Source organism: Erythrolamprus reginae, chromosome Z, assembly GCF_031021105.1.
Source record: "Erythrolamprus reginae isolate rEryReg1 chromosome Z, rEryReg1.hap1, whole genome shotgun sequence".
In the NCBI taxonomy this organism is placed as follows: Eukaryota; Metazoa; Chordata; class Lepidosauria; order Squamata; family Dipsadidae; genus Erythrolamprus; species Erythrolamprus reginae.
The window spans coordinates 97585966-97609017 of NC_091963.1; the positions used below are offsets into that span (position 1 = coordinate 97585966).

The 23052-nt window shown below is 44.6% G+C and overlaps 1 protein-coding gene across 6 annotated transcripts in view; it reads left to right on the forward strand.

Annotated features, from left to right (window-relative positions):
- Positions 1-5963: 5963 nt before the first annotated feature.
- Positions 5964-23052, forward strand: part of ANKRD17 (ankyrin repeat domain 17) — a 133808-nt gene continuing 116719 nt past the window's right edge. For 2 of the 6 annotated variants that reach the window (XM_070726723.1, XM_070726724.1), the window contains exon 1: positions 5964-6658. In XM_070726723.1, coding sequence (XP_070582824.1) covers positions 6245-6658 — 414 coding nt within the window. In that variant the 5' untranslated portion in view covers positions 5964-6244. The remainder of the gene's footprint in view (positions 6659-23052) is intronic. The other 4 variants (XM_070726721.1, XM_070726722.1, XM_070726725.1 and 1 more) reach the window with 2 other exon arrangements.

Consider the following 23052-nt stretch of genomic DNA (forward strand, 5'->3'; position numbering starts at 1 on the left):
GAAAGGAAAGAGGGAGGAAGGGGGAGAGAAAGAAGATATGAAGGAGGGAGAAAAAGAAAGAGAGATAGGAAGGAAAGAGGGAGAGAAAGGAATGAGAGAGAAAGGGAGGGAGAGAAAGGGAATGAAAGAGGGAGAAGGGGTGAGAGATAGAAAGGATAGACAGAAAGGGAGAGAAAGGAAAGAGAGAAAGGGAGGGAGAGGAAGGAAAGAGATGAGAGAGGAAGGAGGAGACAGAAAGAGAGGAAGGAAGGATAGAGAAAAAGGAAGAGAAAGGGAGGGGGAGAAAGGAAAGAGGGAGGAAGGGGGAGAGAAAGAAGATATGAAGGAGGGAGAAAAAGAAAGAGAGATAGGAAGGAAAGAGGGAGAGAAAGGAATGAGAGAGAAAGGGAGGGAGAGAAAGGGAATGAAAGAGGGAGAAGGGGTGAGAGATAGAAAGGATAGACAGAAAGGGAGAGAAAGGAAAGAGAGAAAGGGAGGGAGAGGAAGGAAAGAGATGAGAGAGGAAGGAGGAGACAGAAAGAGAGGAAGGAAGGAAGAGAGAAAGAAAGAGGGATGGAGAGAGAAAGGAAGGAAGAGAGAGAAAGAGGGAGGGAGAGAGAAATAGAGCGAAAGGGAGGAAGAGAGATTTTTTTTGTCCAAACTTTTTTTAGCGCCCCCCCCCCCATGTTCCCCAGGATTTTGAAAATATGAAAAATGTGCCGCGGCTCCAAAAAGGTTGGGAAACACTGCTGTATGTGTATACAGTATATTTTTCCCGCCTTGTGTTTACGCCCAGAAATGGTACATCTTGGCTTCCGTAGCTCCGCCCATCAACCTCGGAGCGAGCTGCTTTCCCAGCGTCCCCTGCGCTTGCGTGCGTCTCTCCCTCCCCCCCTTGCCTCCATTCCGCCTCCTACTCGAACCCCTTCACTCCCCCCCACCGCACACAGACGCTCCGATCTTGGCCGCTCACCCGCCTTCGGAGAGAAGCGGAAGCCCCTCCCCTCCCGGCGTGAGGTTTTGTTCATTCCTCCTCCGGCCGCGTGCGCGGTGACTTCCGACCAGTAACCCCTCCTCCCCCCTCCCCCCCTCACCCGCGTCCCCGGCCCGGTCTCCCTTTCCTTCTTCTCTGTTTCGGTTTCTGACTAACGGTCTCCCCTCGGATCCCGACGGGAGTACAGCAGAGCCGGCTCGGCGGAGCCAGGCCTGCGCCGGGGGGGAGGGGGTGAAAGCGATGTCAGGTGGAGACTCGGCAAAAAACCAAGTTTGCTTAAAAAAAATTCTGGCTCCTAAATTTTTTGGCTGGCTCCTAGATTCTGAACAACTTTGTCGACCCCTGCGCCTAGCATAGTCACTGGAAAAAGTCCAACAGAGCTATCAATGGGCCGAAAACTCCAGTCCCTATTTGATAGATTACACGCCAGCTACTCAACCCAAAAAGAGCATTGTCAGGGTTCCAGATAGCATTCAAACTTAAATCAGAATCCAAGGCAAAGTATTACTCAAAGTTCCAATTTATTAAGGGAGCTATGCTGGCACCACAGTGCAATACCTGCATCTGATGCTTCCAAAGTTTCCCACCCAGTTGAAAGTTTGCAACCCTTGTCCCCCATCCCCAAACTTGTCACGTTGCCCACTCAGGTTCTGACAATGTGGCTGTTTCCCTTCTAGCTTTTGGCCAAGTGGTGGACAAAGGATGACCTTGAATGTCTCGGAAGAATGCATTGTGGTTACATCTGCTTCATCATGAAATTCACCCCTCCCAGATTCCCATAGTCCTTAGGCCTTCAACTGATAGTGTGGCGAGCCGATGGTCCCCCTCCCCCCCAACGTCTGCACCGGCTCGACAAGCATAGCAGCTCAGAACAAGAGGAACATTCAACACACACAACTCATTATTCGCTAGGAACTTTGCAGACCTATGGCTACCTGGGGAAATTGTAGAAGTAACAGGACCAAAATCATATTGGGTACTATTAGCAGATAATAGAAAATGGCAACACCACATTGACCAATTGTGCAGATGCAACCTGTTAAATGCTGACTGCAGACAAGGCTCAAATGATTATTTCCCTACAGCTAACGCTGATCCAAGGGAACCTGTGCACTTATCTGAAGAGTCAGAGTTGCTAGCCATTGACAACCATAAGTGGGTTCCAGTAGAATCTTCAGCCCTGGCCAAGCCATTCCAGTAGTTTCCACAGGAAGAGCCAGAGAGAGAAAACCTGTCCTCTCCACCCAAAGCCAACACCCAAAATGATCTGCACAGGTCAACTAGGGTGACACAAGGTCCTGTGTAACCAAATGATTATATATGCATATGTATATATATATATATGTTGGACTAAACCAAATGGGGAGGGGTGTTGTGTATTAAGCATCTGAATCTTGGCAGGCTCCTTACACAAATGTCTGCTTTGCAGATTGGAAAAATAAAGATCACTAATTGGTTCAACCTCTATTTAAAGAGACTAGGTTTTTGCTGGAGTCTAGTGCTCGCAATAGAGCCTTTAGTTATAATGCTGTTTCCAGCCTCTTCACTATGAGAACTTAACAGAGTCTGCATATAGCAGGGGTGTCAAACTCAAGGTGCTTAAATCTGACCTATACAGACAGCCTGGAAATATCAAAGCACTGGCCTATGCTGCCTTTGCTGGCAAAATAGGCCATGGAGGGGGGAGTTTGTGGCCCATTTTTGGCCTCCCCTGACCCCAGCAGCACTTTGCCAGCCAAAAATGGGCCACACTGAGACCTCCCAGTGCTTATAGAATTAACACCAAAACGATGCCCTTATCATCATGGGGGATTGGAATCCTAAAGTAGGAAGCCAAAAGATAACCAGAATAAGAGGCAAGTTTGGCTTTGGAATACAAAATGAAGCAGGGCACAGGCTGATAGAATTTTGTCAAGAGAATTAAAGACGCTTGCTCCTGGGGAGGAAAGCTATGGGAAATCTAGACAGCATACTAAAAAGCAGAGACATCACCCTGCCAACAAAAGTGTGTATAGTCAAGGCTATGGTTTTCCCAGTTGCGATGTATGGCTGTGAAAGTTGGACCATAAGAAAGGCTGAGTGTCAAAAAATTGAGGTCTTTGAACTATGGTGCTAGAGAAGACTCCTGTAAGTCCCTTGGACTGCAAGGCTATCACACTGGTCATTCCTAGAGATCAACCCTGACTGCTCTTTAGAAGGCCAGATCCTGAAGATGAAACTCAAATAGTTTGGCCACCAAATGAAAAGGAAGGACTCACTGAAGAAGAGCCTAATGCTGGGAAAGATTGAGGGCAAAAGAAGAATGGGACAACAGAGAATGAGGTGATTGGATGTAGTCTCTGAAGCAGCAGGCATGATCTTAAATGGACTCCAGAAGATGGTAGAGAATAGGAAGACTTGGAGGAATGTTGTCCATGGAATCAAGATGGGTCTGACATGACTTCGCAGCTAACAACAAAAAAATGGTTTATGATTTTTCAACTGTTGTTTGTAACATTAATAATTGTAACTATGATTTATTACCTATGATCTATTACTTGCCATTTATATACACAAGGTGAGTTTATGCACTCGAGATTAATTTCTTGTGTGTTCAATCACCCTTGGCCATTAAAGAAATCTATTCTATTCTTATTCTAAATTGGTTTCTTTCTTTGGCTAGAAGACAAACTTTACTGATTACTGGAAGAAGATATGTAAAATTTCATCTCTTGTAGTAATATAAAAGAATTGCACAATGAGCTTTGGAACTGGTTCTAGTCTTATCTTACAAAAGGAATTTATTCACATGTTCTATTTTGACTCCATGTTCTATTCCCAAAGAGAGCTTTCTGAAAAAAACCTCCTTAAATTCACCCAGGTTTAATAGACTTGCCATTAAAATGTCCTTTCCCCCCTGCATGACTGTGACATTAAATAACTTGTTTATCCAAATTACTGACTAGTTTGAGTGACAGTCTTATGAGCTGCTTAGCTGGTCTTTGTTGAGAGCAATTTTTTCTTGCATCTGCTTTAAATCATTTTCAACCTTTGCCAAATTTTGTTGTGTCGGCATCAAGACTTGCAGCTGAATCAAGATCTCATTTAGCAAATTAATTGAAGACTCCTCCACCACCAATTTCCCTGGTTCGGCAGATATTGATACAGCATTAAAAATAATATGGGGAAGGTTGTCGAGAAGGTGGTGGTGCTCCAGCTTCAGCAGTCCTTGGAAGAAGCCGATTATCTAGGCCCTCAACAGTCAGGATTCAGGCCTGGCTACAGCACAGAAATCGCTTTGGTTGTGCTGATGGATGATCTCTGGCAGGCCCAGGACAGGGCCTTGTCCTCTATCCTGGTGCTTCTTGACCTTTCAGCGGCTTTCGATACCATCGACCATGGTATCCTTCTGCGCTGGCTGGAGGGGTTGGGAGTAGGGGGCACTGTTCTCCAGTGGTTCTCCTCCTACCTCTCCGGTCGGTCGCAATCAGTGTTGGTTGGGGGTCAGAGGTTGACTTCTAGGTCTCTCCCTTGCGGGGTGCCTCAGGAGTCGGTTCTCTCCCCCCTGCTATTCAATATCTACATGAAACTGCTTTGGGAGATCATCCAAGGGCATGGGGTGAGGTATTATCAGTATGCTGATGATACCCAGTTGTACATCTCCACCCCATGTCCAGTCAGTGAAGCAGTGGAAATGATGTGACGGTGTCTGGAGGCTGTTGTGATCTGGATGGGTGTCAACAGGCTCAAACTCAACCCTGACAAGATGGAGTGGCTGTGGGTTTTGCCTCCCAAGGACAATTCCATCTGTCTGTCCATTACTGGGGGGGGGGAAGTTATTGACCCCGCAACTTGAGCGTCCTTCTGGATCCATAACTAACATTAGAGCACCATCTTTCAGCTGTGGCGAGGAGGTCATTTGGACAGGTTCGCCTGGTGCACCAGCTGCGGCCCTATTTGGACAGGGAGTCATTGCTCAGTCACTCATGCCCTCATCACCTCGAGGCTCAACTACTGTAATGGCTCTACATGGGGCTACCTTTGAAAAGTGTTCGGGAACTTCAGATCGTGCAGAATGCGGCCGTGAGAACTATCATGGCCTTTCCTGAATTTCCCATGTTTCATCAACACTGTGGCCTGCACTGGCTGCCGATCAGTTTCCAGTCACAATTCAAAGTGTTGGTTATGACCTATAAAGCCCTACATGGCATCAGACCAGAATACCTTCGGAACCGCCTTCTGCTGCACAAATCAGGTCCCAGAGTTGGCCTTCTCCGCGTCCCGTCGACAAAACAGTAATCTGGCAGGCCCCAGAAGAGTCTTCTCTGTGGTGGCTCCAGCCCTCTGGAATCAACTCCCCCCCCCAGATCAGGACTGCCCTCACCCTCCTTGCCTTTTGAAAACTACTGAAAACTCACCTATGCCGCCAGGCTTGGGGAACATAACTGACTCTTAGCTGTTTCATTTGATGTATGGTTTAATTGGATGGTATGACTGTTTTTATAATTGGGTTTTTATAATAGTTTTTACTATCAGATTTGTACTTTGTATTTTGTTGTGAGCTACTCCGAGTCTTCGGAGAGAGGCGGCATACAAGTCTAACAAATAATGGCGCATTTGAAATTAAGCGAACTGTTGGTCATTTGAATCTTGTTGCCATCTCAACAATTCAGAAAATAAATATAAAGAAATATTTCATTTAGCTGAGGAGCGAAGTCTCCATTTATACAGTATGGTAATCTAGAAGCCTGAAAACATATGGAGAATGGCGAGAGACCAGCACTCACAGTGACATCGCCAAACCGGAAGTTTATTCAATAAAGCACATTTAGGAAAGCTGACTCGGACGTTACTGTTTTCAAACCTCCCCCTCTTTTCCCTTCTGGCCCAGGGATATCCAAACCAAAGGCACGTGTATCGCCTTCCCAATTTTTGAAGAACATCAGCTGCCCCACTGCGAGAGGGCGCACCGTGATGACGCACGCTCCGAACGCGGAAGCCGAAGTCCAGAGCGTGCGCAGAGAATAGCTATAAAGACCGGAGTTGCTGCTTTTCCGGCTGCGGTGAAGTGTGGTTGCGCGTGCGCGACAAGAGCAGCGGGGCTGACGAAAGGCTGGGCGGGGCAGATTGAAGCGCAGGACGGTGGCAAAAAGCAGCAGTAGCAGCAGGCAGAAAAGCAAGCCGGGTCGGGGCCTGCTGACTTTCCCATCTCGCGAGAATTGCTGAGCTCCGCGACGGCCGTGGAGGTGACCGGGTGCGGGAGCAGGGAAGCGAGTGGTGGCGCGAGCGACCATGGAGCCGACTTCTCCAGCCGGGACGGGGGTGAAGGGCAGCTGTGTTGAGGGAAACTCCACTTCTTCCCCGTGCTCGGCCGAGGGGCTCGCCAGGGTTTGCGACCTCCTCCTAAAGAGCGACCCATCATCACAGCAACAACCCCCGCCGTTGTCATCGTCTTTAACGCCACCGCCGCCAAAGCGAAGCTGGGCTCGGCGGCGGCGGCAGCAGCAGCAGCAGCGGCAGCAACCGGGCGTGGAAAGTGTCGGCACCAACTGCAGCAGTAGCAGCGAAAGCAGCTGCGGCGGCACCGACGAAGAAGAGGACGACGAGGAGGAGGAGGAAGACGACGAGGAGGAGGAAGACGAGGACGACGAGGAGGAAGACGAAGAAGAGGAAGAAGAGGACGAGGAAGAGGAGGAATTATCGGAGGTAAGTGACGGGTTCGCCGGGGTGACCCCTCTCTTTTTTTGTCCCGGGGTCTCTTTGCGGGACGGAAGGAAACGAGAGTCTCCGGAGTTACGGGGTCGGCTCTGGTTTCATAACACTGTCCTTGCAGCTAGAAACCGCAGCAGGGGCAGGCGCGCAATGCTGCGCGGGAGGGGAAAAGAAGAGTGCGCGGGACCAGAGCCCCCCGACGGACAGGCTATACCCTGCCCGCCCGCAGCTGGACTAGGAGGTGGAGAAAAGATCACGAGGGCATTGACCTGGCGAGGGTGGAACGGAAACAGGGTTTATTGACTCCTCCCGCCTGGTCTTGTTCCCAGGAGAGTAGTAGACTTAGAGTCTGGCTTTACATTTGTTTCTGTAGAAGCCTCGATGGAAGGGAGTCAAATAAACTCTCACCCGACATGGTCCTTGGTCGGTCTTTATTTCCTATTCCTTACAGCAGTGTTTCCCAACCTTGGCAACTTGAAGATACAGTATTTGGACTTCAACTCCCAGAATTCCCCAGCCAGCGAATGCTGGCTGGGGAATTCTGGGATTTGAAGTCCAGATACCTTCAAGTTGCCAAGGTTGGGAAACACTGCCTTAGAGCTTGCCCTTTGCTTTTAAGAATTGTCAGAGAATTTCGACTTCATCTTTTAAATATTGCAATCAGAGGTCTGTTTCTTCTTCCTACTGGTAACCTGCCAAAACAGTGCTGGAACGGATACTGACAAATTTTGAACTTTGGGATAGGCTGGAAAAGAAGAAGGAAACCCAGAGGCTTGATAAACATAATGGGAAGGCTTGCATACTGGGAAAATTAATTTAGCCTTGTACTAAATATATATATACTTAGAACCAACATTTGAGATTAGTGATGTGTGCTTTTAGGTATGCCTTCATTTGTTGCCTTAGATATGAGCTGCTCTTAAGGTTTGGGTATAACATTTTTCATAACCTTTCACATTTTGAAGCACTGTAATGAGGCTCTAGCTAATTTACTTTCTTGTAATCACAATTATTTTAACATGCACCGTCAACTTTTGAGCTCTATTAAAAAGTTTGTAGTGGTTAAGATGACATATAATTTGTGTGATTTTGCCTGAAGCATGATGGTTTATTTATGGTTTGTGTGATTTCTCTCTTGGAAACTATTTTGTGCTGCCCAAAAGACAAGCTAACCACATTTTAAAGCACATGCAAGCAGCATATTAGGCATCATTAACATTTTAGAATCAAACTGAGAATTATCTACATATAAGTATAGATGTTAACAGCAAATATAATGTAAATAATGTTAAGAAATAGGTTATTGATGTAACAGTTTTATTTTCAGAAGCCAAAAGATTCTGCAGAAGTGTTTAAAACCTGTTTAAATGAGAGTAAATGAAGAGCATGTTACTAAGGTTGGGGTTTAGTGTCTGCAATGTCAACCTCTCACATTTAATACTGAATAGCCCTTCTGAACTATTATATATGCATAATAATGGTTAATGGGTAAGTAAACAAAATTAGAAGATTCCAGATAAAACCGAAGTGCTGTTATAGCTTAGAAGAGCTGAACAACGAATGGAGACAAGCCAAATTCTGAGGAAAGGTTCCTTCTACTTGAAAGATCAATTCTGCAAATTTGGAATGTTTCTGAAGTGAGCTATGCTATCCATGTGGTAGCTATGTACAACTTTAACCATGATTCCCTGTGTGAAACCAGAAATTATCACCTCAACTTTGGTAAAATCTGCTTTTAAAATGAGGCTTCCTCTACAATGCATTTAAAAATTGGTGGTTGGACTAATCAATTAATTCTAATTGACTTCAAAATATGTTTTTTTTTAAATAAAAAGGATATTATTTTTCCATACTAACTGCATTCAACAACACAGATCTAGCATTGCATTCCATGATTGTAACACAAGGATAATTTGCTAGGAGATGTTCTATTATATCATTTTGTTTATAAGGGTCTCTCCCTTTTAAGGATTAGGTAAGCTGCTAATGTTTAGTTTATAAATATTTCTTCAGATAATTTGCTTTTATAGCAAAGTTAAGAATATACTCTTTTGATACATAGGTGTAAAGCCAAGTACCTCAGGTAGCAATGGCCTTTAAAATACTCTTAGAAAGTTGAAACACTAAGAAGCAAAACTTCTACCTCTGGGTTTTGTTTCAGAATGCTTCAAAATGCTCCCGACAGTCTATATTTTTAAAACAAGGTGTTTTAGATTCGCAACTAACAACAATAATAATTTTAGACTCAAAACTTTTTGTACAATGTTTTAGATGTATTATTGAGTTGCATATTTAGATAGATAAATAGATAATGTGTTGTTAACCAGTGTCAACACTCTAATCATCACATAGATTTTGTTCAGGACAATGTGTTCTCAAAATAATCTTTCAGATCTTCCAATGGTGTACTCACCGCTACCATAATTGAATTTGTCTGCTTGTCTCCCTTTACACGTACACAGACAGCTAGGCTTGCCATATGATAATAGAAATTGTCTTCCAACAATGTTGGCTCCTTTGATCAAGAAGCTCTAGAATCAGATACGACTGACAGGAAAACATTTACCTTTATAGTTACTAAGATACTGGATTGCACTATATCAGAGATGTTCTTTTAAAAACTCCTGGGTCACTTAGCATTTTGAGACCATGTTAGAAGTAACTCACAAAATGGTAGCCATAGTAGACATGGGATTGGGCAGCATAGTTAGATAGATAGATAGATAGATAGATAGATAGATAGATAGATAGATAGATAGATAGATAGATAGATAGATAGATTTGTTAGAAGGCATTCATTTACTAGAAGGCAGGTAATTTTGGTCTTTTAGCACACTCTTGCTATTTCAGTTTATTTTACATATCCAAATGAAACAATAGACTGCCACCAACCTCCAATATTTATTTTCTAGGAAAGACTCTGGTCTACTTGGGATCCCAGGGCTCTTTACAATGATGCTTTGCACCATTTTAGTTTCTCAATTTATTTTTCTTTAATTAAATTATACATATAAACTATCAATAAACAAGGAATCCAATGAATGGTATGGGAAGTACCAGCCAGCATGTAAATGTCATGTAGAGCAGTGTTTTTCAACCAGTGTGCCGCGGCACATTAGTGTGCCGTGAGACATGGTCAGGTGTGCCGCGAAGCTCAGAGAGATAAAGAAAGCAAGAGAGAGAGAAAGAAAACAAGAAAGAAAGAGAAAGACAGAGAAAGAAAGCAAGAAAGAGAAAAAGAAAGAAAATGAGAGAGAGAGAAAGAGAGAGAGAGAGAAAGAGAGGGAGGGAAGGTGGGAGAGATAAAGACAGGGAGGTAGGGAGGGAGAGAGAGGAAGAGAGCAAAAAAGAGGAAGGAAGGAAGAGAGAAACAAAGGGATGGAGAGAGAGAAAAGAAAGGGAGAGAGAAATAGAGCGAAAGGGAGGAAGAGAGAGAATTTTTTTGTCCAAACTTCCCCCTCCCCCGCTCAATGTGCCCCATGGTTTTGTAAACGTAAAAAATATGCCATGGCTCAAAAAAGGTTGAAAATCACTGATGTAGAGGACCTAAATATTTTTAATGTGACTTGCTTAAATATAGGCATGATATTATCCCTTGTAAACTCTATTTAGCGTCTTTTGCTTTATTCAGTAAAGTGGACTGTATGATGGCTTAATGTCAAATTTATTTATTTATTTATTTATTAATTAGATTTGTATGCCGCCCCTCTCTGTAGACTCGGGGCGGCTCACAACAGTAATAATACAATATATAACAAATCTAATAATTTAAAAGAAACACTAAAAGCCCCATTATTAAAAGCAAACATACACACAAGCATACCATACATAAACTGTATAGGCCCGGGGGAGATGTTTCAATTCCCCCAGGCCTGACGGCAAAGGTGGGTTTTAAGGAGTTTACGAAAGGCGAGGAGGGTGGGGGCAGTTCTAATCTCTGGGGGGAGCTGGTTCCAGAGGGTCGGGGCCGCCACAGAGAAGGCTCTTCCCCTGGGTCCCGCCAAACGGCATTGTTTAGTTGACGGGACCCGGAGAAGGCCAACTCTGGGACTTAATCGGTCGCTGGCATTCGTGCGGCAGAAGGTGCTCCCGAAGATATTCTGGCCCGATGCCATGAAGGTCATAACCAACACTTTGAATTGTGACCGGAAACTGATCGGCAACCAATGCAGACTGCGGAGTGTTGGTGTAATATGGGCATATTTGGGGAAGCCCATGACTGCTCTCGCAGCTGTATTCTGCACGATCTGAAGTTTCCGAACACTTTTCAAAGGTAGCCCCATGTAGAGAGCATTACAGTAGTTGAACCTCGAGGTGATGAGGGCATGAGTGACTGTGAGCAGTGATTCCCGGTCCAGATAGGGCCGCAACTGGTGCACCAGGTGAACCTGGGCAAACGTCCCCCTCGCCACAGCTGAAAGATGGTTCTCTAATGTGAGCTGTGGATCAAGGAGGATGCCCAAGTTGCAGAGCCTCTCTGAGGGGGTCAATAATCCCCCCCCCAGGGTTATGGACGGACAGATGGAATTGTCCCTGGGAGTTTGAGTCTGTCGACACCCATCCAGACCCCAGCAGCCTCCAGGCAGCGGCATATCACTTCCACTGCTTTGTTGACTGGACATGGGGTGGAGATGTACAGCTGGGTATCATCATACTGATAATACCTCACCCCATGTCCCTGGATGATCACACCCAGCGGTTTCATGTAGATATTAAATAGCAGGGGGGAGAGGACCGACCCCTGAGGCACCCCACAAGGGAGTAACCTTGAGGTCGACCTCTGACCCCCCACTAACACCGACTGTGACCGACCGGAAAGGTAGGAGGAGAACCACTGAACAACAGTGCCTCCCACTCCCAACCCCTCCAGCCGGCGCAGAAGTATACCATGGTCAATGGTATCAAAAGCCGCTGAGAGGTCAAGAAGCACCAGGACAGAGGATAAACCCCTGTCCCGGGCCCGCCAGAGATCATCCATCAACGCGACCAAAGCAGTTTCTGTGCTGTAGCCGGGCCTGAATCCTGACTGCTGAGTGCCTAGATAATCTGCTTCTTCCAAGGACCGCTGGAGTTGGAGCGCCACCACCTTCTCAATAACCTTCCCCATAAAGGGAAGGTTGGAGACTGGCCGATAGTTGTTAAGAATGGCTGGGTCCAGGGAAGGCTTCTTGAGTAGGGGGCGCACAAGTGCCTCCTTGTAGGGAGCCGGAAAGGAGCCCCTCCCCAAAGAAGCATTGACAATCTCCTGGACTCAGCTCTGTGTCACCTCCCTGCTGGCCGAAACCAGCCAGGAGGGACACGGATCCAGTAAGCAGGTGGCGGAGCTCACAGCTCCAATGGCCTTGTCCAGTTCATCAGGTGTCACCAGATCAAGCTCTTCCCAGACAGGTGGACAAGTACGGGCCACAGTCACCTCGACTGACTTGTTGTCAGTCGACTCTGTTATCCAATCGGAGTCGAGGTCCGCCCGGATCCGAGTGATTTTATCAGCGAAAAACGTGTTAAAATCCTCGGCACTACTCTGCAAGGGCTCCCCGGCTCCCCCCTGGTTAAGAAGGGAGCGGGTCACCCTAAACAGAGCGGCCAGGCGGGATTCCACTGATGCAATCAAGGCGGCATGATACGTGCATCTTGCCGCCTTGAGCGCCACTTTGTAAGTCTTAATATAAGCTTTTACAAGTGTTCGATCAGATTCAGACTTACTCTTCCTCAATCGCTTCTCTAGACGTCTCTTCTGGCATTTCAACTCCCGGAGCTCCTCGTTGAACCATGGAGCTCTACGGGGTCTAGTGCCGCGGAGAGGTCACAACGGCGCAATCCGGTCAAGAGCCTCCGCTGCAGCCTTGTTCCAGGCCTCAGCAAATGTGAACCTGTTTATTTTGGGTCCAGAAAACACTATCTCCTATAAATTAAATCAACATTACTACCCTGTTTCCCCGATAGTAAGACACCCCCGATTGTAAGACGTATTGGGAGTTTCATGGGGGTCGGCTAATATAAGCCGTACCCCGAAAGTAAGACATATGTCTTACTTTCGGGGAAACACGTAGCTGCGCGCCGCCTCCTGCCCACGTCTACTCTACTCATCGTAGCTCCTACTATTACCCTCCCTCCATCTTTCAGGTTGTCTCCACCTCTTCGGTACCTTTGACGCCAGCAAGGCCCCTTCCCTCGGTTGCTTCCTCCAAGCTTGGCCTTCCGTGGGAAAAAAACCCCTCCAACAAAGCCGATCGTTTGTAATCCCCCTCGGTTTAAAGTCCCCCAAGTTCTTCGCAGCGCGGATTTCGGCGAAATCCCGTAATCTCTGGGATCTGCACCCTGAGAGGCGGGAAGAGGAAACGAGGCGCAAGGCAGTGGCGCATACGTCGCCGCGTCTTCAGGAACAGGTGGTGGGGCGCCACGAAGGGCGGCGCTTGAAAGCCACCACGGCGCCGTTGTTGTCCTCGCGGTGCAAAGCCATACAGTCCCAGATCGCTTGCTTCCCCGGCCAGCAAGCCGGCTGCCTGGGAAAGCATGCGCTGCTTTCCTAGGCAGCAGACTTTGCTGGCCGGAGAAGGGAGCGATTTAGGACTGCGTGGCTTTGCGCCGTGAGGACAACAACGGCGCCGCTTAGAAGCAACAGTGGCCGGTGCCCTCCCACCGGGGCCCCAAAAGCTCACGCCGTCACCGCTAGGGAAGCTCCAATATAAGACATACCCCGAAAGTAAGACATAGTGGGGCTTTTGGGGATAAAAAGAAAGTAAGACACTGTCTTAGGTGATCAGTTTCTCTTTGTATATGTAGGATAGTAGGCTACTATTTTATTTTTTTAAATAATATGCATTTTTTGCTCATTTAAGTTTTGTTTCTTCATGAAAATTAGAACATTTCAACTTTGGCTTTATGTATGAAATACAGTCAATTGAGAAGCAATGATTTTCCCAAAGTCTCCAGTCAACTGAATGAACATTCATTTCTGTAGTAGAAGAAACAGAATGTATTCAGAGATCTACTGTATATCTAAATTACAGATGTGGATACATCATGATAATTATTAGTATTTTTTTTCTTTGTTAGTCTCATTGAAACTTTAACCTCATAAATAACTCATTTCTTTCTGTAGTCAATCTTCGGGAAGCCTATAATTCTATATTATGTTGCTTTGTTAATATTTTAAAATTATAAAATATTGAATACTTATATACAAAATCTGTGTAGTGATGCTATTTGGAAAATATGAGCTTATTTGTGTCCCTAAGTTTGTTTTGCTTTTGTTCAGTTTGAAAACTTAGACATATTCTGTATAAGACCCTATTTCAATTACAGAGGATCTGCTTCAGAAAAGAAGGTGACAAAATTATTTAACTGATTAACTTGATAATAATGTGCAAAGCATTCAAAATAGGGTTGTGACAAACAATGTTGGTGTGACTAAAGTTCATCTTGAAGTATTAAAGAAGTCATATCCTCAAGAAGGCTTGACAACAACTGAAGATTCTTTCCTCTGTGACCTGCATATACAGCCGCTTCACTTTGGTGACAGTATGGGTATGCCGGTATGCTTTGTGAAACACCCCTTTCAAATGCTTTGCGCAACTTTAGTGTTTTAATTTGTAGTTTACAATGCAGCTAATTTGTAAATAAATCTTACCTTGTTGATGGAGATTGATCCCTATTTCTGAATCCAGACAATCTGTATATTTAATAGATTTTTAAATGAACCTACAGATTACCTTGCAGATTAAATAGCATTGTCAGGTAATTATATTTTATCATTTTATCCAACAATTATTCATCAATAATCAATAAGGTTTTCTATTAGTTATCCTTGTTTTGTGTTTCTAAAACTCTAAATACTGGCAAATAGGGGATTACATTATTGGGTGGGGTTTTTATTTTATTTTAATTGTGCGCAGTTTCAGAGCTGTTGCTAATACATGCATTCACTTTTTTTTTTACATAACATTCTCCGTACTGAAAGAGTGGGTCCAGCAGTCACAAGGATTTCTCGCTGTCCAATCCGCATAGGACCGAGCCTTGTCTTTTAAAAGATTGCTGGATCCGACCCTTCCCAGAATTCTCTCGGTCCTTCTACCGGCATGACACGTGGTGGTTCAGCTCCTCTCCAAACACCTTCCCTTCTTCATCCTTCTCTGCAAAGTTAATAAATAAGTACTTTAGTTCTTATTCCTCGATTGCCTCACAACTATTAGATATTCAAGCCAGCCCTCCAGGGCATGGCTCCACTCGGAGAAACGATGGCACGGTTTATTATTGCGCAATCGCTGCAACCATGCCGGCAGCGGCTGTATTTATTTATATTAAATCTACCCAACTGAGAGATTTATTTCCCCCTTATGGAGTGGGACCCAGAGCAAGGACTCTTGTTCCGTCCCCTGGACTTAGTCTTTTTTTTGCGCAATGGCCCTCAGTGACCATCAAAATTCGGCACTAACAGCTCACCCAGGCGCAAGCCATTTGGCGCAATTATTTGGCCCTGTGTAGCTGTGACATGCTCAGGCTATTACTCAACACTATGCCTCTCAGCCCTGGTTGCTTGAAATACCTGAGGCCTAGCCTCTCTGTCCTCATTGGCACGAACTTTGGATTTGTCCAGATTGTCTTTGGGTAGCAGATGCTACTGGACCAAGGAGCGTGGGCCTTTCCTTTTCTTAGGAATTAATTTCTGTTTTGTGAAGCTTCTCCTTAGTTGGCTCAGCCCTAGTCCCTGTAGTTTCTCAGGCCATGGCAACCAATATTCCCAAGAAAGGCACTTCTAGCAAAAGGCATCAGGAAGTTAGACCTACTGGAGATGAAATTGAACCCATTACTCAGACTTCCTCCTCTCTTGGAGCTGAAAAGAGACGGGATAAGACCCTCCAAAAGATTCATGAATAGTCTGCTAAACGTTTGAGGATTCAGGCCCAAGTACACATTAGCTCACCTGAACCCACAGGTGCCCCTGATCTGCTTCCCCCAGGTGACCCTGGTCCTCTCCCTGCGTGAGCCAAACTTAAACAGGCCCCAACCTAACCTCTGGGGTTTAGGTCCAGGTGAATCAGAGATCAGTCTGGAAGAACCCCCAGAGCCAGGTTTTTCCCAGGCCCACAGGGAGACCCCAGATCTTCCTGCATCTCTTACTAACCTGTTTCCTGAACTACAGTCCATATTTTCAGTCTTGTCCCAAGCCATTGATGCCAAACACATGTCCATCAATGCGCCTCCTCGTCTTCGTGCACAATCACGTACTAAAAGGCCCGTGAGCTCCTTCTCAACTTACAAGGTTCCAGCTCAAGAACCTGATTCTGACTCTTCTCAGGAGGAAAATGAGGATGATGAGGATCCAGGGATGACCCCTTCCAAGGCCTCTCAGAGGATGAGGAATCTCAAACCAAGACCCCCTCATCCGCCACCATTTTCTCATTTCAATTATTCAAATCTTTATTATACAAAGCTAGAATAGCCACAGGTCTCTCTGGTCAGGACCAACTTACTCCATCCACTTTGGCTGCCCAGGAAGAAAACCTTCCATTCTTTATGGAGAAGCAGGAAGACACAGAAGTCATCCCCATGCCAAAGCTATTTAAAGATGCATTGCTTAAACAGTGGGACCACCAAACCTTGGGATCTAATCCCACTTCCAAAGATAAGAAATTATACAAAGTCTCAGCATCTTATGAAGCAGATGCTAAACATTTGAGGATTCAGGCCCAAGTACACATTAGCTCACCTGAAACCACAGGTGCCCCTGATCTGCCTCCCCCAGGTGACCTGGTCCTCTCCCTGTGTGAGCCAAACGTAAACAAATACTCCATTCAGAAGCAGCCATGCCTGGTGAGGCAGAAGAGGTCCTAAAACCAGAGGATAAACGTCTGGAGCAAATGCTCAAAAAATGTTTCTTTGCTGGTTATAAAATGCGCAGCTGCAGCGTCTTTCTTCACCAGAGCCATGCTGCTCTTGCTCCAGCAGCTTCAACAACACATTCCCCCTGATGACCTATGTGGTCAACAGGATTTAAACAAAGTTTTTGCAGCGGCCCAATATGTAGCTGATGCTATGGTACAATCTTCAAGATTTGCAGCAAAATCAGTAGCTGCCTCGATAGTGGCCAGAAGACTCATCTGGCTCCGATCCTGGCAAGCGGGAGTCAGACAGAAGTGGCAGCTTTCCATGGGCCCACTTAAGCACAAAAATCTTTTTGGTGACTTGCTTGATCCTCTACTTACCGAAACTACAGACAAAGAGAAAATCCTGGGACCCACTACCAAGAAGGCAACCAAAACACAGCAATCCTTTTGGTGCCCTGGCCGCCAAGACCAAGGTCTCACCTTCCAGAGGAGCTCAGGTCAGTATACTTCCCAATTCTGCTCAAAGACAGATAGAGCTCCCAGGGGCAGGGGGTCCCGTTAGCAGAGAGGTTCCTCCTCAAAATCTTCTAAAAGAACCAGATGGTAATTTGTCTTCTATTCCCATTGGGGGGCGCCTGGCCTGGCTTTCTTCGGCCTGGTGCCAGTCATGCAAGGACCCTTGGGTCCTCTCCATCATCGAATGGGGGCTCCAACTGGATGCCTCCTAAACATTTCATCTCATGCCTGTCCCCCAGGTCCCCACCTCTGTATAGAGGAAGCTATCCTGCACCTCCTCTCCATTAAAGCTATTCAGCTAGTCCCATCCTCTCAAAGAGGCTTAGACTTCTACTCTATTCTCTTCGTGGTTCCTAAGACTTCCAGAAGATGGAGAGCTATCTTGGATCTTAAATGTCTAAATCAGTACATAAAGTACAGAAAATTCAAGATGCATTCTCTATCATTCATTTTAGCATTCATACACCCAGGGGACTTCATTACTTCCATGAATATCACGGAGACCTATCACCACATCCCAATTATCACAGACAATCACAGACAATCCCTTCGCTTTTCCTTCCAGGGCAAGCATTATCAATACAGGGCTACGCCTTTTGGTCTGTCCTCGGCCCCTAAAGTCTTTACTAAGCTCCTGGGTGCCTTACTAGCTCACATTCACGCTACCCCCATCCACATATTATGCTATTTGGAAGACATATTAATTCACGGCCCCTCCAAACGGGGCACTCTTTCAGATCTGCATTCATCCATGGCAATCCTACAGGAACATGGATTTTCTATCAATATGAAGAAAAGTCATCTCTCTCCCTCCACTACCCTCCAACACCCGGGTGCAGTCATAGATTCAGTTCAATCCAAAGTTTTCCTCTTTACCGAAAGGAAAATCAGCATCAGGGAGCTTATCTCCCAAGTTAAACTACAAAAGAAAGTTTCCATTGCCACTCTCTCTTCCCTCCTGGGAAAAATGGTATCATGCATTGGAGTCATTCCATGGGCGCGCCTCCATGCCAGAGACCTCCAATCGCTTTTGTTGCCCTTCTAGAGATCGGGAACCAGCAACTCAACACATACCATCTCCGTTCCTCCCACCGTTCTAAGATCCCTCTCATGGTGGCTCTCCTCCACCCTGGACAAAGGGGCCTTGTTCAGGCTGCCAGACCAGTTCACCATCACCAGATGCTAGTCTGGCAGGCTGGGGAGCCCACACACCGGGCCTAATAGCCCGGTGCACGTGGTCTTAAATTCTCTTACGCATGCTCCATATGAACTGTTAGCATCAGCCTCCTTCTGTCACTTATCGTTTAAGGTAGCCTTCCTTGTGGCAATCAGTTCCGCCAGGCTCATCTCCAAACTGGTGGCTCTGTCTATCCGCCAGGATCTATGTCAGTTCCACCTGGACAAGGTGGAACTGACATGGACCCTACCTAAAGTCAGTTCCATGTTTCATAGATCCCAAGACATTGTCTTACCTTCCTTCTGTTCAAACCCGAACCACCATCTTTCCATCAGATGGCACCCTCTAGACCTCACTAGAGCGCTACGGATCTATATCCAATGGACCAAGACCTTCCATAGATCGGAAGCATTATTTGTGGCATACCACCCCAGATCCCTAGGATCCAAGGTATCATTGACTGTGCTGGGCCATGGAATTCGAGGCGCAATCACTAAAGCGTACGAATCCGCCTCTCTTAATGTTCCTAGAGGCATCACTGCTCATTCTACGAGGAGCACAGCCACTACAGCGGCTTGGGCTACTCAAGCTCCATTGGAAGAGCTGCACTTAACCCTTTTAGATTATCTATTCTCCCTTCTCAAAATTATTTAATTACTACAATTTAAAAGGAATAGAATTGCATTTAATCACACAGAATAGCAGAATTAGAAGAGATCTTGGAGGTCTTCTAGCCTGATCCCCTACTGAAATGATATTTTAAGTCATTTTAAATATTCTGTCTTGGGTCATTTTTGTGCTAACATTTGGCTTTCATCAGATTAATGAGTTACGTATTCCTATATATGTCAGAATATTCGCTAACTGATAACTTTTTTTTACCTTGCATAAAGATGCTCAATTCCTTCAATTTTCCAAATCCCAGATACAGCATTCATTACACATATATTATACAACATTACAATGTATATTTTTCGATTGGTTATAGCTTTTAGGATTTAAATACTTTTATTTTGCTTCCTATCCCTTACTCGGTCATATGAAAAATTCAACTTAGATTTAACATTGTCTATAAAAGTAATGACAAGGGAGAACTTATTTGTTACTTAATAAATGATGCATTATATTTTCCTGATACCAAGCCAGACTGTCTATAACCACACATTTGGCTGAAATATGTGAAGAATTATTTAGCTGGAAGAAAGTAATTTTTGTTTTTCTCTCTCTTAAATAGCTAATGCAAAAAATATAGTCCGTCCTTGAGCAAATTCCATAGCTTTCTGTTCTTCTGCATTAGATTACAGCTTCCATAGTTTCTAGTCAATATTGCCAAATTCTGGGTGGTCTGGCTAACAGTTCTTGAATTTAAGTCTTGACCAGCTACAGTCTTATGGAGACTAAATTCCCTTTCTACATTTTATAATGTTCATAAATATCATCTTACTGCAAATACACAGGTAATTCTCAATTTATGACCACAATTGGGACAGAATTTTTGCTGTTAAGTGAGTGTTGGTGCTCCTAGATAAACCAGACAGAAAACACAAGATGAACTAATTCTACTAAATTGTAAGGCTGTGTTAACAGAATCTTGCAATCTGATGACACCAGCTTTCCATTTCCACTTTTAACTACGGTATTTCATCCATTATGGGGGATCTTTATTAGTTTCTTTTTCTGACTATTAAACAATTGTGGGCTGTCCTGTTCTTGTTTCCTAGGTAGCATCTTCTCTTTTTCTCCCAAGGTCATTCATACATTCCATTATATCATACACACACACAATCACCCTTTAGACTTATTCTCCCTCCCTACTTCCCAGGAGGAATAGGTTGTATCATACACACACACAATCACCCTTTAGACTTATTCTCCCTCCCAAGTTCCCAGGAAGAATAGGTTGTGGATTATGAGAACAAAAAGCAACTCTGTCATTCCCCCTTCTCCTGGCAATTCCCTGTAGGCATCTGAGACATCCCATAAGTCTTCTCCTCCATTGTGGGGTTGACAAGCAAAGAGTTACCTTAACTCTTAAATATTGCTTCCTCTTAGGATGACCAGGAGAATTGCCAACATTATCTCAGGACTTATGATAGTAGCTTTGCAAATTTGGCAAAATTAAGGATGACTTTTCTGTGGAAGTTAGCGAACATTGTTTGCATAATTGGGATTGTGTGGTGAGTGCCACAATAAAATAGACTGCTCCTATGTTGACCTGTCCATCTTATTTTGGATATTATATAACACGAATGGGTCAAGTTGAATAAGTTTAATGCACATTTTATTTCTGATTTAGTAATTCTATAATTTTTGCAAAACATTTTTGATGTGGCTTGCATGCAAGAAGGTTCTTTGGAATAAACCAAGATATCATTCATAGTAAACTAAGATATCACCCAGAAAAACTACCACATTTATTTAAAATATTTGCAAAAAATATTCATGGATCTAGAAAAAACAATTTCACAGTGCTGTATCATCTTGTTATTATTGTAATAGAGTGGCTGTCAGGTGCTTAGTGGTCAGTGTGTTACATCTGTTTTTTGAATGTATGAGTGTATGTATATGTGTATGTATATATGTATATATGTGGGTGTATGCTGTATGTATGCATGTATGCATGTGTGCATGTATGAATGATGGTATGACTGCATGTTAAAATATGGAAATAGTTTACTTATGGAATGAGGGATTAGTTTAACTAAAACCACATTTGTATCATGCAGTCCTGAGACTGCATTATTCTCTTATGCAAAAGAAAAAGTATGAATAAAGAAACTTTAGAATTATTTATTAATAATTAAATTTCTCTTGGTAATTTGAGATGGTGAATGTGTATTATGTTCTATTATTATTATTATTTATTCGATTTGTATGCCGCCCCTCTCCGTAGACTTGGGGTGACTCACAACAGTAATAATACAATATATAACAAATCTAATAATTAAAATCACTAAAAACCCCTTATTAAAAAGAAACATACTTACAAACATACCATGCATAAACTGCATAGGCCTGGGGGAAATATCTCAGTTCCCCCATGCCTGGCGGCAAAGGTGGGTTTTAAGAAGTTTACGAAAGGCAATGGGGGGGCAGTTCTAATCTCCAGGGGCAGCTGGTTCCAGAGGGTCGGGGCCGCCACAGAGAAGACTCTTCCCCTGAGTCCTGCCAGACGACATTGTTTAGTCGACGGGACCCAGAGAAGGCCAACTCTGTGGGACCTAACTGGTCACTGGGATTTGTACGGTAGAAGGCGGTCTCGGAGATATTCTGGCCCAATGCCATGAAGGGCTTTATAGGTCATGACCAATACTTTGAATTGTGACCGGAAACTGATCAACAGCCAATGCAGACTGCAGAGTGTTGGTGTAACATGGGCATACCTAGGTATGCCCATGATTGCTCTCGCAGCTGCATTTTGCACGACCTGAAGTTTCCTAACACTCTTCAAAGGTAGCCCCATGTAGAGGGCGTTACAGTAGTCGAACCTCGAGGTGATGAGGGCATGAGTGACTGTGAGGAGTGACTCCCGGTCCAAATAGGGTCGCAACTGGTGCACCAGGTGAACCTGGGCAAACGCCCCCCTCACCACAGCTGAAAGATGGTTTTCTAATGTTAGCTGTGGATTGAGGAGGATGGGGGTCAGTAATTCCCCCCCCCCGGGTGATGGACGGACAGATGGATTGTCCTTGGGAGGCAAAACCCACAGCCACTCCGTCTTATCAGGGTTGAGTTTGAGTCTGTTGACACCCATCCAGACCCCAACAGCCTCCAGGCACCGGCACATCACTTCCACTGCTTCGTTGACTGGACATGGGGTGGAGATGTTAAGCTGGGTATCATCAGCGTACTGATGATACCTCATCCCATGCCCTTGGATGATCTCACCCAGCGGTTTCATGTAGATATTAAATAGCAGGGGGGAGAGGACCGAACCCTGAGGCACCCCACAAGGGAGCAACCTAGAGGTCGACCTCTGATCCCCCACTAACACCGACTGCGACCAAACAGAGAGGTAGGAGGAGAACCGCTGAAGAACAGTGCCTCCCACTCCCAATCCCTCCTGCCGGCGCAGAAGGATACCATGGTCGATGGTATCGAAAGCCGCTGATGTTAGCTGTTTCTTCAGAGCAGATTGAAACTGAACTTGACAGTAAATATCATATCCTTATATAGCTTCAATGTTCAGTGGAGTGGAATTTCTACAACCAATCTCTTAATTGCCATGTAGATGACAGTGAGAAACTTTCCTCCCTATTAAACTTATTTGATTGTTTCTACACAATTATTTGCCTCTTTAATAAATCTATTAATATGTAATTTTAATAATATTTTGTAGGGGATAATCAAATGGAACCCCAAGTCTGAGTAAAAAAGAGCTTAATTCAACATTCCTTGAATTTCATTGACTCTCAATAAGCACCAATTTCTCTTGACCCCTAGATTAGACTTTTATGTATAGGTGCCATATAGTATACTTTTAGAGTTTTGAAATTTTGTTCCTGGTTACTTGACCCTGACATTATATATGACATCAGACTAGATATTGATGTTTACTATCTCCATTTTGTGATTTAGCTTTTATGACCAATGTTTATCCAAGCCTGATTGATCTGATTTTCAAAGCTTGTAATACTTTCATATTTGTTATGTTTGCACTTTATTTTTTCTTCTATTCAGTAGTGTCTGATTGCTAGAGACTACTTGGACACGTGAAATTTAGTGGCAAGGTTTTTCAGAAATGATTTGTCATTGTCTATTGTTACTAATGTAATTGCTCCCCAAATTTATGTTGTATACACTTTTTGTTTTATCATGATTAGAAAGCAACAGGTCATCAAAATGGAATGAACATTTTAAAGAACAAA